Raw genomic sequence first — 13,302 nt, 5'->3', positions numbered from 1 at the left:
TATGGGGATTTAATCTTACAACTTTCCATTACTCTGAATAACATTATTTTTTTCCAAAGTCATAAAACCCAAAAACAAAAAAAGGAGAGAAAAACGGAAAGGGAAAAAAAGAAGAAAAAGAAATTGTGATTTAGTCATGGTCAATCATTCATTTGTTTGTGTGGACCATTTTCTTCTCTCTTTGATGTATATTATTATTTAAATATTATAATTACAGTGAAATTTAGCAGTAAAAGTCTACGCATGCTTTCGTTTAATCTAAGAAATACATGAAAAATGATATGTAGCCCGTACCGTCCCTTCAGTGATATCTTAGCATGGGAGTCACCATTTCTGCTGCTCTGAATAATGCAAATACGTGATTATTGTACAATTTGTACTGTTGTTTATTCACGTCTAATTGGAGCTTATTTCCCCAATTTTACCCTGTCCTTCACTGTTGTTTTCACTAGCATAGCCTGTTTGTTTTGTATATGTACTGTTCCATTTAAACTTCCCGTCCCGTCAATAATTTGTGTGTTTGTGAGTTTTCGTAAAAATAAATTGGATTGGAATGGGTGAAAATATCTAAAATTTCGTGAAAAAATACGGAAAATTTCCTTCTACTTTTTTTAACAATTTACAAAGAGGATCGATCCAACTCCTTTTTGTTCTTAGGTAGCTTATAATTTTTTAGCAAGGAAAAGGAAAAGGTTTACGACATCTGTTCAAATTTTCTCATTAATTTTCATAGGCGACAACCTCTGTCGAAGGCCCAATCTTCTTCGCAGGCTGATGGCGCCTTCTCAAAACGGGACTGGCCCGTCAAATCAGTGACCCACTTAATTCATAATCGGTGGCAGTCCTCACTTCTTTTTAGCGAATGATTATGTTGCTCGTGTGTAAATTACTTATATTAGATAGTTTAATTTCTTTCATATTAAGATTTGATTTTTTCAAATCAGCATTAAAGATAGATAGTATTTTAGAAAATACACGTTAAGATATTTCTTAAAAATGAAAAATCTAACAGATATACCGAAAATTAGTGGATGACTTCTTGAATTGGACAAGCCTACGACACATTATTTTATTTGTCTATATCTCAAGTCGTTGGTGGAACTATATTCTTGCATAATATCCAATCTTTTATTGTTCCAAATATCAATTATGAGTCTAATGGAATGTCCTAACAGAGGGAAGTACACAAATAAATCCAACTGATAGTGCTCAAATCTGCTATGAATCTATCTAGTATTTAACATGGAGGACCTACCAGAGAAACACCTTCCACAGGAGACTAACTTCAGCAAAGCATCTGGCCCCCTTTTTCTAATTCTCAGGCGCGAAAGCTGCATTTAAACATACACTTTGAGTCGTTTGCAGGACGTTGATGTTGGGGAAAAAAATCAATCTCCAAGAATAAATGCAAGTGCAAGTGCAATAGCAGGATGTTGTCACGGCAAAAGACATTTTCCGTTCCAATTCAGGCTATTACAGAGCAAGGTAAGTATATGGTAGCTTTGCAGAACTAATTAGAACCTTTTTACATTCTTTAAGCTATATGATAACAAAACACGACATATTCGATATCAACTATGATGATAATATACATGAAGATTAATTTAAACAGATGCAATCCAATGTCTCAGCTCTCGTATGTCTCATATCATGGTTGTGTTTCTGGCAATGGATATATGAACTATATTTCACTTGATAATATTTTTGATGAATTGATTGTCTGGTTGCTTGGTTACATTTTGTTTCCACAAATTTCATAATGTCTGAAGTCCGATCCGTAACTGTTTTAAAACTAAAACATAATTCACCAAGGAAATGCATGCAAATAGCTTATATAATTACTTTATATTTAGCCTTTCCATTTTGTCGTAATATTCAAGATTTTATCACAAGAGCTGATGTAATACAAAATCATAATCTTTTAATAATTTTACCTTACGGTGGGAAACTCTTGGAGGGTTCCAGCAAAACAATCTCCTCGATCTTGATTCTAGTTTCCTGCAAAGGGAAAGAAATATACCCTTTAGAAACTGTATCCCTGTAGGAGTTGATACTTCATAGTCAACAAAAAAGCCATGCAAAATTGATAGCAGTGGTTTTCTAAACAAAAGGCAGCAGCACTCACAGATTTTGTCGTTCAAGCTTTTCAGCAATGGAAATCCCTTTGCCTTTTGACCATCCACTATTTCGTGAACAGACCTCTGCATGCCTAAATACATGAGCAAGGGAAACCTTACGTCTAACAAGGCTAAGACTTGGTTTACTGTCTCCCGTTTTCATGTGATCTGGATATGAGGTTGTATCAGATGTCTTTTGTGATGTTACTCTTCTAGGAAAAGCTTCAATTTCAAAAGTTTGGGTTGTATCCACTCCAGCAGACAACTTGTCTTCACCTCTCAGTTTGAGAACACCATTGTTTTTTGGAATAGATATTCCACTACTGGTAAGAAGATTAAGGTTTGTGTCCAAATGAGGTGGATCCTGAGATGTTGGTAAAGAAATTTGACCTGGCCTAACATCATCTTTTGAGTCACAGATAATCTTGATGGTCACTGAGGATCTCAGAACAGTTTTGAAAGCTTGTATGATGTGTGGTATAAACTTTTCAGCCTTAGATTTTGCCAGCTGAGAATTGAACAGCAATAGCACAGTTGGAGCTGCAAATAAGACCAACGGTAAAGACATGTGTAGGGTATGGGATGTATTTTGTTTAACATATCCTTTCAACATGCAATCTTGTTATACAATAACAAGAACGATTCAGTGACATTAGTACATACGGTGTTGCAAGAAAATAGTACCTGCGCCATAACTGAGTGAAATCAGCTTCCCATCCCGATACATCAACTCTTTTATGCTATGGATTGGGATCTTTTCCAGAGCTTCCAACCAAATTACTTCGATTTCTTGACGAACTTTACCATGGAATTGAACCTCATTTATGTTATCTTGACCATTTGTCGCAGTGCAAACCTGTCGAGGAACCCGATCTTTGATACGTCCTGTGACATCCGAAATAATTCCTTTTAGCTTGGCATTACAGTAAACATTTCCAGAATTTCCAACTTGAGCAGCAAGAACGTCAGTATCAATTTTCCCTCGTTTCTCTTTGGAAGAAAGTGGACGATGATTAAAACTAGTACGTGAAGAGGAACTGTGTAGCATGTACTGTTGATCCGGAGCCAGTTGCAGGAGCGCAGCTGTCAGCCAAGTTATTCTGTCATTTGACACCCGCAGCTGTTTCTCTGCTTCAGATAACGTTTTAAGAGCTTGACGCAGTTTCTCCATGTCTTCTTTTGTTACTGTAAAAAACAAACTTTTTTCTGAGTCGCAGAAAGGAACACAAGATCAAGTCACGCTCCACGATAAGACTCACATTCTTGCCGGTGAAAAAACTTTCTTGTAGGCCTTCCTTTCAGGAAATCATAGCTTCCAGCAAGAATATCAGTTATGAGAGTAGCAAGCTGTGACATCAATGCCAATGGCTCAACACCAGATTCCATGATGTGTCTCAGATTCTTCACTGTATTTACAGTGTCTGCAGATAATGCTATATCAAGCAGGTCCACTAACTTTTCATCTGAAATGAGCCCAATCTGCAACTCATCAAAACAAATCCTCAAGTATTTTTATGCGTCTGGTTTACATATGTACATTACACACCCACACATGCAAAATAATGCTATGTAAGAACCATACCAGTTCCTGTACAAGACAAACAGAAATTCTATGTCCAAGCAAACTTAATTGTTCCAATGTCATCTCAGCATCCCTAAGAGATCCATCTGACCTGGATGCAATAAGCTTCAGAGCATCCATATCAGTATCTAATTCTTCTTTAGTTGCTATCGACTGCAAAGTATATATTATGTCTGAATCCTTCAACTTCGAGAAAAAAAATTTCTGGCACCTGGATATTATTATGTGAGGTAATACATCAAAACTTGAACAAACAAGGACAAAAACTACATGCCTAGGGGCACGAATGATGAACTTCGAGATTTCCTTCCAACAATCCGAAGAAAAGGTATCACATTCATCAAATATGAATACTCTGTATCGAGACTGAGGTTGTGAGGAAATCATATTGTCAAGAACATCAATTATGCCTTCCAAGTCAATGTTACTAACTGGTCCTATCTCCATAATATTTCGGTTTTCTCCCATGTCATGTGCAGAACAAGATCTACAAAATCCACAAGGTTTTGAATGCTTCAAAGATTGGCAATTCAAAGCTCTGGCAAATATACGGGCACAAGAGGTTTTACCAGTTCCATGAGAACCATAAAACACATAGAGCGAACCAACCTTCTGCTTTACAACTACATTTGAAAGAGCCTGTGCCACCAAGTTCTGGCCCACCAGGTCTCTGAATGTTCTTGGCATATATCTTTGTGTAAGATTTTGATGCATGCCATTGCGGTTTTGCCTTCGAGATTTGTGTTTCTCAGGTGATCTATTTCTTGATGCAAAGTTGAAGGCAAATCTCCTGCTTGAGGAGATTGTTAGCAAAAATACCTAAATCTCCTGAATAATCATGCTCCCACACAGAATTGTCCACATTTCCTTGAGATCCAGAAGAATCCAGCAACAGAGGTAATGCTTCACCATCAGATTTGGTAGATGAGCTTGAACACTCCGATATAGCAGGCATGTGAGAGATATCCCTCTCTTGAGAATTAGAACTACCTTTCTCTAACCTTGCATCGGTTAAAGCAGAAGAGAGGCTCCGGCCTGCCATGTCAGGAAATGACTTCCCTCTGTGATGAATGCTCGACCAATTCCAAGAAATGCTATCTTTTGGAGCACCCGGAATAATTTGCCCTGTATCATACTCTTGGCCTGTTTCTTCTACATAATATTTCTGGGAATCTCTGCCTCTAGGAATAGAGGCCATTGAATTTTTACTTTGACTCTGAACTTCTCGGGCTGCAATATAGGTTGGTTTTTTCTTGAACCTCGAAACCTGCATCTTTTCACCCTATTTATACTATCACCATGCCTGTGGCAGCTTCTTCCTCTTACATGTTCAGCCTTTTTTTCAACTCGTCTCTGCCTCACATTGTCAATATTTCGAGATGAAGCTCCATCCTCACATTCAGCTGTAACATCTTTTACCTGGTCAGAGTGCATCTCAAGATGTCTATCTTGTCTATGGCCTGATTTTGTTTTCACACTCCTGTCTCTCAAATTTGAACTTTCAAAGACACTATCAGAGACCATAACATTACCAAGTTGTGGGCAATCATCATGCCAACCCGTGATATCTTTTTCAAGTGATCTTTCATCTGATTCTTCTCTCTTAGCTCTTCTGCATTCATGTATCATGTTCTCCATTCTGAGGTTAGTAGCAGCGGCAGCACCTCCATTATGCCTGCTAAACTGGACGGTAGCCGCTCCTGATACTGGTAGAGTAGCAACTGGGGGGGAGATTCTTGATTCTTTGCCAAACTCCATTATAGGCAGCTCATCGCCAACAGATTGTCTTGCATTGTATAAAGCTTCCCTTTCACCACCTTTGTAAAGCTCATCAACAATAGGAGAGTGCCAAGAACGTGGACTGGCAGAAGGATCTCTTAGAGACCTCGATCTTTGAAGGACAACAAGGTCCCTCATAAGAGCTTTATCGGCCAAGATGGAACTATGCCTGTAATGCACATGATTCTTCAAATGGATGCAATTTGTTAGGTGGATGTGGTTGCGTTGATGGTCACCAACATTACCATTCACATCCTTCAGTATTCGGTCTTGAACAGCCTTCGTCATGATTGGAACATAAACGGATCCAACCGAGATGTTAATGGATTACGTCAAGATAGGAAGCTTATGATCCTCTTTAGTTGTTATTATTTTGACTCGACACGTCTTCAACACCCACCAATCAAAGATTCCATCCATTGCCTTCTCACGATAAAAAGCCTAGAGTTCAGTAACGGCGCCCCAAAATTCCAAATACAAATTCTTGAATAAATATGTACAATTTATCATCCGAGACATAAAAAACTACGCATATCGAGAACAAAAGCCACCTAATTTCAACAAACTATAGACTTTTCTCATCTCCTAAAACCAACTGCCAGCTTTAGGAACAGTAGTGCATGCAGTATGTAGAAAAAAGCTCCTTCCTTTTTTAACAAAAATTAAAGGACTCAAACGTTGTTTCTTCCCTCAACTCACCAATCTTGTGGTTCTAGCATTTCAACAAACAGTGGCAATATATTTTTTTTAAGCGGTATAAAAAGTTAATGCGCAAATGGGTGGCCAGAAAATCTCCGACACATGGAGAAATTAAACAGAAATTCTCACCTCAATCTCACCGACTCACCACCGCCACCAGAGCAAGCTACCCATTGCCTTCATTAAGCGACAGCAAATCGTGCAAGAACAACCTTATCGCCATCTCAGATCTCTTTCTCCACAATCTCACGAGAGCAATTATTTCATTAAAAACGATGGAGATCACATCACAAATATATCAAAGAAACAAATAATACATGGGAGTGGGATGCGAGAGGCCAAGAAATAGATGCATAAACAAACAAAGAAAGAATGAGAATTGTTGTTATATGGAACTGGAAGCTGGCGGTGGTGTTGACTCTTCACAGAAATGCACCATAACGGGATACGGCAACAAGCACCATGCTCCTTTCATTTTTTAACATTCGTTAACATATACATACATCAAATATTTATCATATATATTTTTTATGATCATACTATGCTTAGGCTTGCACGGGTTAAATTTTAAGATAAATCATTTCCTACAAAACACGCTAACAAGATAAATTATATTGAATATTGACCAAAATATGTATGACATATTCGTTCGTTCAAAAAAACGTCAGTCCTAAAATCAAATTATCGTCACTCCATCCAAAACCTTCTAACTTGTTTCATCCTATGTACAATAATCATGAAATTATTCTCTTAATATGTGTAGATTACATATAAATTTACTGCGGTATCTTTTAAGTGTTAAATCATTAATAATGTACTGGGCGTAGGATATATAATACATGCACATGGAATTATTCCTTATTTTTGGGAAGTATCTAGCTAAGAAAAGAATCGTGCTAATTGGGTGAAAATAATTTACATTTAGCAAACAAATAAATAAAAGAGCAAATGCACTGAAATTTTTTTACATATTTATTTTGAGGAAATATGTATTGAAATTAATATGACCAAATTAAAAGGTCCATTTATTCAAAAGCAACAAAAAAAAAATGCCGTTGGGATATGTACGGACACAGGTGGGACTGAATTTTGAAAGGGGAGTTAAGACATTTGCATTCGTTCGTTTCAAAAGTATATAAAAATAAAAAAAAATATTATATATTTGGCTGCACACCAACACAAACAATAAATATATTCATTTGCAATAACAAAATGTAAAAAATGTGAAATAAACACATAAAAAGAAAATTTGTAGGAACATGAGATGATCGGAGGACTAAAAATTTAAAGCTTTGTTGAATAACATAATTGAAATATTAATGTGATATATTGTAAGGCCGGGGTTGAAATCGAGTTAAAAGTCAGAAATGCTTCATTGGATTCTCTGTAATGGAGTTTTTTTAGTGTCATGTGTTTCAGATTTCAAGAATGGCTCTTACATTCTGGCACCATGTGCTTCCTAATTTATTCAACAACTTTGGACCAGTTGACAATAGAGTCGAGTACAGAATTTGTATCCAGTTTTTCATTTTGATTCTTTTTCGATTGCGATTTCTGGATTATTACATATACATTCAACTAGAATCAATGATTCTAAAATTTACATAATATTTTAGTAGGATGTATTGACCTCTATTATTAGAATTTTTTAAGAACTCTATTATTAGATTAAAATAATATAATGCATGCTAGTTTGGAAATTCTCGAAGAATGTGACAATTTGGCGGCTTGAGATAAAAAGTTGGGCCAAAACGGGAAAAAGTATTTTTTTATAAAAAAAAAAAAAGAGAGAGGGAAAATTAGCAACCAGTTTGTTTAGCAGCTTTAAGTCTTATTACATGTGGATTGGGTTTATTGGACTTCAGAAGTATGTGACTGGGCTTTGAGTTTGGGCCTTATCACGTATTTATTTTTATATGAAATAAATAAAATACTTATAATAAACTCCTAACCGAAGGGTCCTGAAATACATACAACCGATCCCATTCTTTATTTTACAAGTGGGAGGCACTGCGACTAGCACACGCAATATTGGTGGACCAAAGAAAACCGCAATAGAAAGGAAAGTGAAAACCATGCGACGGATTTTTATATTTATAGGAGGCAAAAATAAATTTTAATCTCTCGCAGAATCGAGTTCGAGTTTGTGCTCGTCTTCGCTTGTAAAATGCAAGTATGTCGCATTTATGATAGGCATAGCCTCGCCACATGCTATAGTTACACTTACTGCATCAATTCTCTAAAGTGCTCAGCCCCTACATATCAAGAGCCATGTACCATCATCTTCAACACTGCTCTATAATATATAAAAATCTTGATAACGAAGAGTTATTACAAAGAAATCTTGAATTAGTTGCTGGTATTCTTTTAGATGGGCTTGCTGATGTTTAATTAGTATTATGCTATCGATTACCGTATTTATACGAATGATCTATCGATGATACCGTCGAAGCCAACATTAATACTCACATGTTGTGTTGGCTGAATCCTTTGTAATGCCAAAACAAACGTAAAGAAATATGAGTACTTGCCTGTTTATCATAATTCAAGATGGTGTGTTCGAGGTTAAAACAACCAGGTACAGCATATGAGTTTGGACAAGAAGCATGAATCATGTCTCCTCATATTATATTATAAATCTATTACCTCAACGAGACAAATGACAGCTGATTATTTGTCCGAGGTAGTACCTTAAACTTTTATTCAACGGTGTTTATTTACTCTTACATATTACAATAAATCGTGGATAGTTGGATACGCATTTGAGTAATGCTCTGAGAGCAGTTGATTTTCTAAAATCATAGAGAGTTTCCGTGGGTAATTTTTTGCTTGACGCGAAATCAAAATGCCTACCAATCAATATAAAAAATAGTGTAGCAGAAGCTGAAGGAAAAATAATAATGTCCATTATCATTGCAAAATGTTGGCAAGTATTCTTCATTCCCACGTTAAGTACAGGCAATTATAGTTAAAAACAATCCCTCCGAGGTACAGTTGTATAATAAGGTACTACTCAAGTCAAAACTTTGAAAATTGGATCTAACATGTAATTTTTAAAAAATTTACGTGTGAAACTAGTTCGTATATATTAATCTTTTTCTTTCTTTTAAAAAGTTGGGTCCATCTCTTTTGGCACTTATTAGTAAGGGCCGATACCATGAATAGAGCTAGGTCCAAGGTATGGCCTTTAATGTTTTTCTTTAAACTAATTGATTTCATAATTTATTGATCCTATTAAAAACTGAGAGCAGTTGGGCATTAATTTCGACAAATATATCTATACATATACATACATACATATATATATGTATGTATGTATGTATGTATGTATGGATTGTACACTTTCATAGAAAAGGAGATGAAACAATGATGTCAATTAATTGTGTCTTGGCCTGGCATGCCTTAAGATTTTAATAGTCGAGCTACTTTTTCAAGCTTCTAGCTTTACATATTTTAAATTATTTGCTTGGGACTAGTTTGTCTGGTAATGATGTCTAGAGCGCCAAAACAGCTACATTTTTATCTAAATGTCTCTTCGAAACCCAATTATACATTAAATATTTATTAATATTTAATTAAGGAATCGGACGAACTAAAATTATAAAAATTCCAAAGTGATCATGAAACTCCTGGCATGCAACTTCAGATTGACAGAACAATCATACTGCCAAATACATATATAAAATGTGCCTCCAAAATAATTTTTAAGTTCCTCTTTTAATCTAGGCAAGAGGGTTGGTGTTTTGTATTTCATATGTGCTATAAAAGATTAGTCTATATATATATATATATATATATATATATATAATTTTATGAACTGATCATACGTATAATTATAGTGTGTGTATTAGTATACAGAAAGATTGTTGATGGAATCGTATAGCGTGTTTGTTACGTAGAACAATGGTGTGTCCTTTAATTTTAAGTCAGACAGATCACTAATTACATTCCCCTGTGCAATAATACCCTTCGTTTTTGGCAGCACTTAAAATGATCTGCCCAATTAATTTTTATCCAATCTCATAGTGTCTGTCTATGAGCCTTCCATTAAAGACATGCTTCACAAATCGCACAAGCTCCTATTTTTTCACAGGAAGTGCTATGGTTTTTGGTTCTTCAATCCGAAATCTATCAAAAACTTAAAATCTTAATTATAAATTGTCGAGTAAAAGTAATTTATAGAATAAACAAAATCAGGGAAAATTTAAAATTCTATATGGAGTATTTGTTTTGTTTTGTTTTTTTTTTTTTTTTGAAAAACAATTAAATTTATATTCACTTGTTCTAAATCCCAGGTATGTCACGTATAGTTACCATTGCACGGCTTAATCCAAAGCTCCTCAAGTTTCTGCCTACCCTCAAGAATTATAAAATAATATATATACACCACTAGAAGTCTACCTTGCTCGTGTTCATTTTTCTTCTCTTCGCATGCAAAATGCTGAAATTTCTTTGTATGTTTTTGATAATCTTTCTTTCATTCCCGCGCTTTAGATCTTTGCTTTACTGAACTAAATCTTTGCCACAGAGTCAAAGTTAGTGTCTTGCCTTTTCTAATTATTATCTACTCCTCCTTTTGTTCTCTGCATTCAGAACCACCCCTTTACTCTTTTCAGCTTTTTTCCCGGAAACCGTTTTCAAACTATTCATGGCCTCATGAACAAGATTTAAGATTTCTGATATCCTTTTTTTCTCAAATTTCATGGATCCAATCCGGCCCTCTCCAGCTACAAACAGAAGCAGATTAGCTAGAAAGTTTCGAAACGTTATTAACCTGAAAACATCTAAAAAAACTGGCTCGAATCCTGGATTTTGCCTGCTCATCCCCCAAGAAAAGCTCCGGTGCTGTGAATCTCACCAGTTCGAGAAAGAAGATGCGGAGGAAGCCAAAGAAGAGTCCAGAAACAGGGCTGCAATGGATGCCTTCGTTGCCAAGCTTTTTGCCACAATTTCAGCTGTTAAAGCAGCTTATGCGGAGCTTCAAATGGCTCAGTTTCCTTACAGTGGAGAGGCAGTACAGTCTGCGGATCAAGCTGTCGTGGATGAGTTGAAAGCACTTTCGGAGCTGAAACGTGAATTCTTGAAGAAACAGTTTGATTCTTCGCCATCCCATGTGACTTTAATGCTTGCGGAAATTCAAGAACAGCAGTCTTTGATGAAGACGTATGAGATTACAATGAAAAAAATGCGAGGTGAAATCGAGAACAAGGGGGCGCGAATTTCTTCCCTTGAACACCAGCTTCAAGATATCATTCAGAACAACAAGACCCTGGAAAAAATGCTGAATGCTAGTGGGTCCTTTTCGATTATTGACAACGTCAAGTTCTCCGAAGTAAGTCCTAAAGATTTTATCTTGGTTTTGCACTATGCGTTAAGATCTGTTCGCAACTTTGTCAAGTTCTTGATTCGAGAAATGGAGTTTGCGAACTGGGATATTGAAGCTGCAGCAAATGCTATACAACCTGGCCTCATTTTTCGCAAAAGGGATCATATATCTTTCATGTTTGAATCGTTTGTGTGCAGAGAAATTTTCGCTGGCTTCAACGATCCAAGCTTTTCTGTACAAGAAAACGATCAGTTCTTGCCAGAAGAAATTCATCAGCGTCGAATTTTCTTATTCGAGGAGTTCAAGAGGTTGAGATCAGCTAGTGTAATCCATTTCCTAAGGCAGAATCCCAATTCGTTGTTGGGGAAGTTCTTGAAATGCAAGTACCTTCACTTGGTACACCAGAAAATGGAGCTCTCATTCTCTGGGAATTTGAACCAAAAGAAAATGGTGAATTCCGGGGAATACCCAGAGACCGAATTCTTCAAAATGTTTGCAGAAATGGGGAGGAGGGTTTGGCTTCTACACTGTTTGGCATTTTCGTTTGGCCAAGAAGTCAGTTCATTTCAAGTTAAACAGAGTTCCAAATTCTCCGAAGTTTACATGGAAAGTGTCAACCAAGACATTTTCACGGCAGCGGAGTGTGAGTTGGCGGTCGCGTTCACCGTGGTACCGGGGTTCAAGGTTGGCCAGACGGTAGTGCAAAGCCAGGTGTACTTATCTACGGCAACCTCTCCGGCTTAATCCTCGTTCTTGTCATGTACAACAACAATCATCACTCAAGTTACTACGTCACGATCGGATTATAATACCCAAATGTAATATATGATTTGCACATTTAATTTTCAAATTTCGGCCAAATGGACCTTTCAGAGTGGTGGGGGGTGGTAATCTTGAAACAAGATCCGATGTGATAGTGAGCACATCTTTACAAACTGCAATCCCAAGAAAGGTTGATGGATGGTGGGAAAGAGTCGGGTTAGTGGAGGCGCGTCGGGGAGAGCCACCGAGCGCGTGGCTGTAGTATTTTGTATTATATACGGTCTTCAGTATAAGTTACATAAAGTCCAAGTTCAGAGAGGCAGTAGGCAGGATCGAGGGAATCTGGACCCACACGTGAAAGGAATTCAAAGAAGTGGGGCCCGGAAGTGTCAGATTTTTGGTCCAATCAGCTTCTGGCTTTGTTCTTTGAAGTGACAAAAGGAGACGATATGGGCCCCTTCCTGATATAATATACAGTCATAGTTTCCCCTTTGGTTGCTCTCTAATTTTAGTTATCTCAATTTCTCCAAAAAAAAGAGATCATTCGTAGCCTCCTACATTTTACAACCACATTGTGTACGAATAAGTTAATGTAATATATTTCACAAAAGCTCTTCTTTCAAATTTGCCGATATTTAATTTACTAGATCGTGTGATTATTCTTAAGAAAATACATATGTAAAAAGATGATTTTTTATTTTGTGTTATTTCATAAGATATACATATCATTATCTAAAATAAAAAAAAAAATTTAATGGTTTCTTGTACAATGTGTATTTAATTAACGATAACGTGTTTTGTGTAATGAATGAGACTTATCTTGGCGCGTTACATTATATATATGGAAAAGCGCCGGTGACTGAAGCTACGGGGACAGCGAAAGAGACATCGAATGTGTAAATGTTGGCTTGGGTTGCGGTGATGTTAACTATACCTAGATTCATGTTGTCTGTGACCCTTTTTCATTTAAAATCAATTTCCCATTTACTTGTCTTTCTCTTTTGTCATTCATTCTCCCAATTTGATTCCCATATTTG

The 13,302-nt window shown here is 36.5% G+C and overlaps 2 protein-coding genes across 2 annotated transcripts; one reads left to right on the top strand and one right to left on the bottom strand.

The window, feature by feature from the left end:
• Positions 1-1,088: 1,088 nt before the first annotated feature.
• On the bottom strand, positions 1,089-6,664 carry LOC140812045 (protein STICHEL-like 4). Its single transcript, XM_073170222.1, is given in 8 exon segments — positions 1,089-1,331; positions 1,935-1,998; positions 2,126-2,657; positions 2,802-3,302; positions 3,377-3,596; positions 3,700-4,482; positions 4,484-4,921; positions 4,924-6,664. Coding segments are annotated over 8 exon segments (3,486 nt in total). The 5' UTR covers positions 5,767-6,664; the 3' UTR covers positions 1,089-1,226.
• A 3,784-nt stretch (positions 6,665-10,448) lies between these two features.
• On the top strand, positions 10,449-12,965 carry LOC140812313 (protein GRAVITROPIC IN THE LIGHT 1). The gene has a single exon (XM_073170553.1). It carries the CDS (start codon positions 10,880-10,882, stop codon positions 12,245-12,247), a length of 1,368 nt encoding a protein of 455 aa, XP_073026654.1. The 5' UTR covers positions 10,449-10,879; the 3' UTR covers positions 12,248-12,965.
• Positions 12,966-13,302: the final 337 nt, after the last annotated feature.

Source organism: Primulina eburnea, chromosome 14 (genome assembly GCF_022965805.1).
Source record: "Primulina eburnea isolate SZY01 chromosome 14, ASM2296580v1, whole genome shotgun sequence".
In the NCBI taxonomy this organism is placed as follows: Eukaryota; Viridiplantae; Streptophyta; class Magnoliopsida; order Lamiales; family Gesneriaceae; genus Primulina; species Primulina eburnea.
The sequence above is the reverse complement of the archived record's forward strand: the minus strand, read 5'-3'. Positions and strand labels throughout refer to the sequence as shown.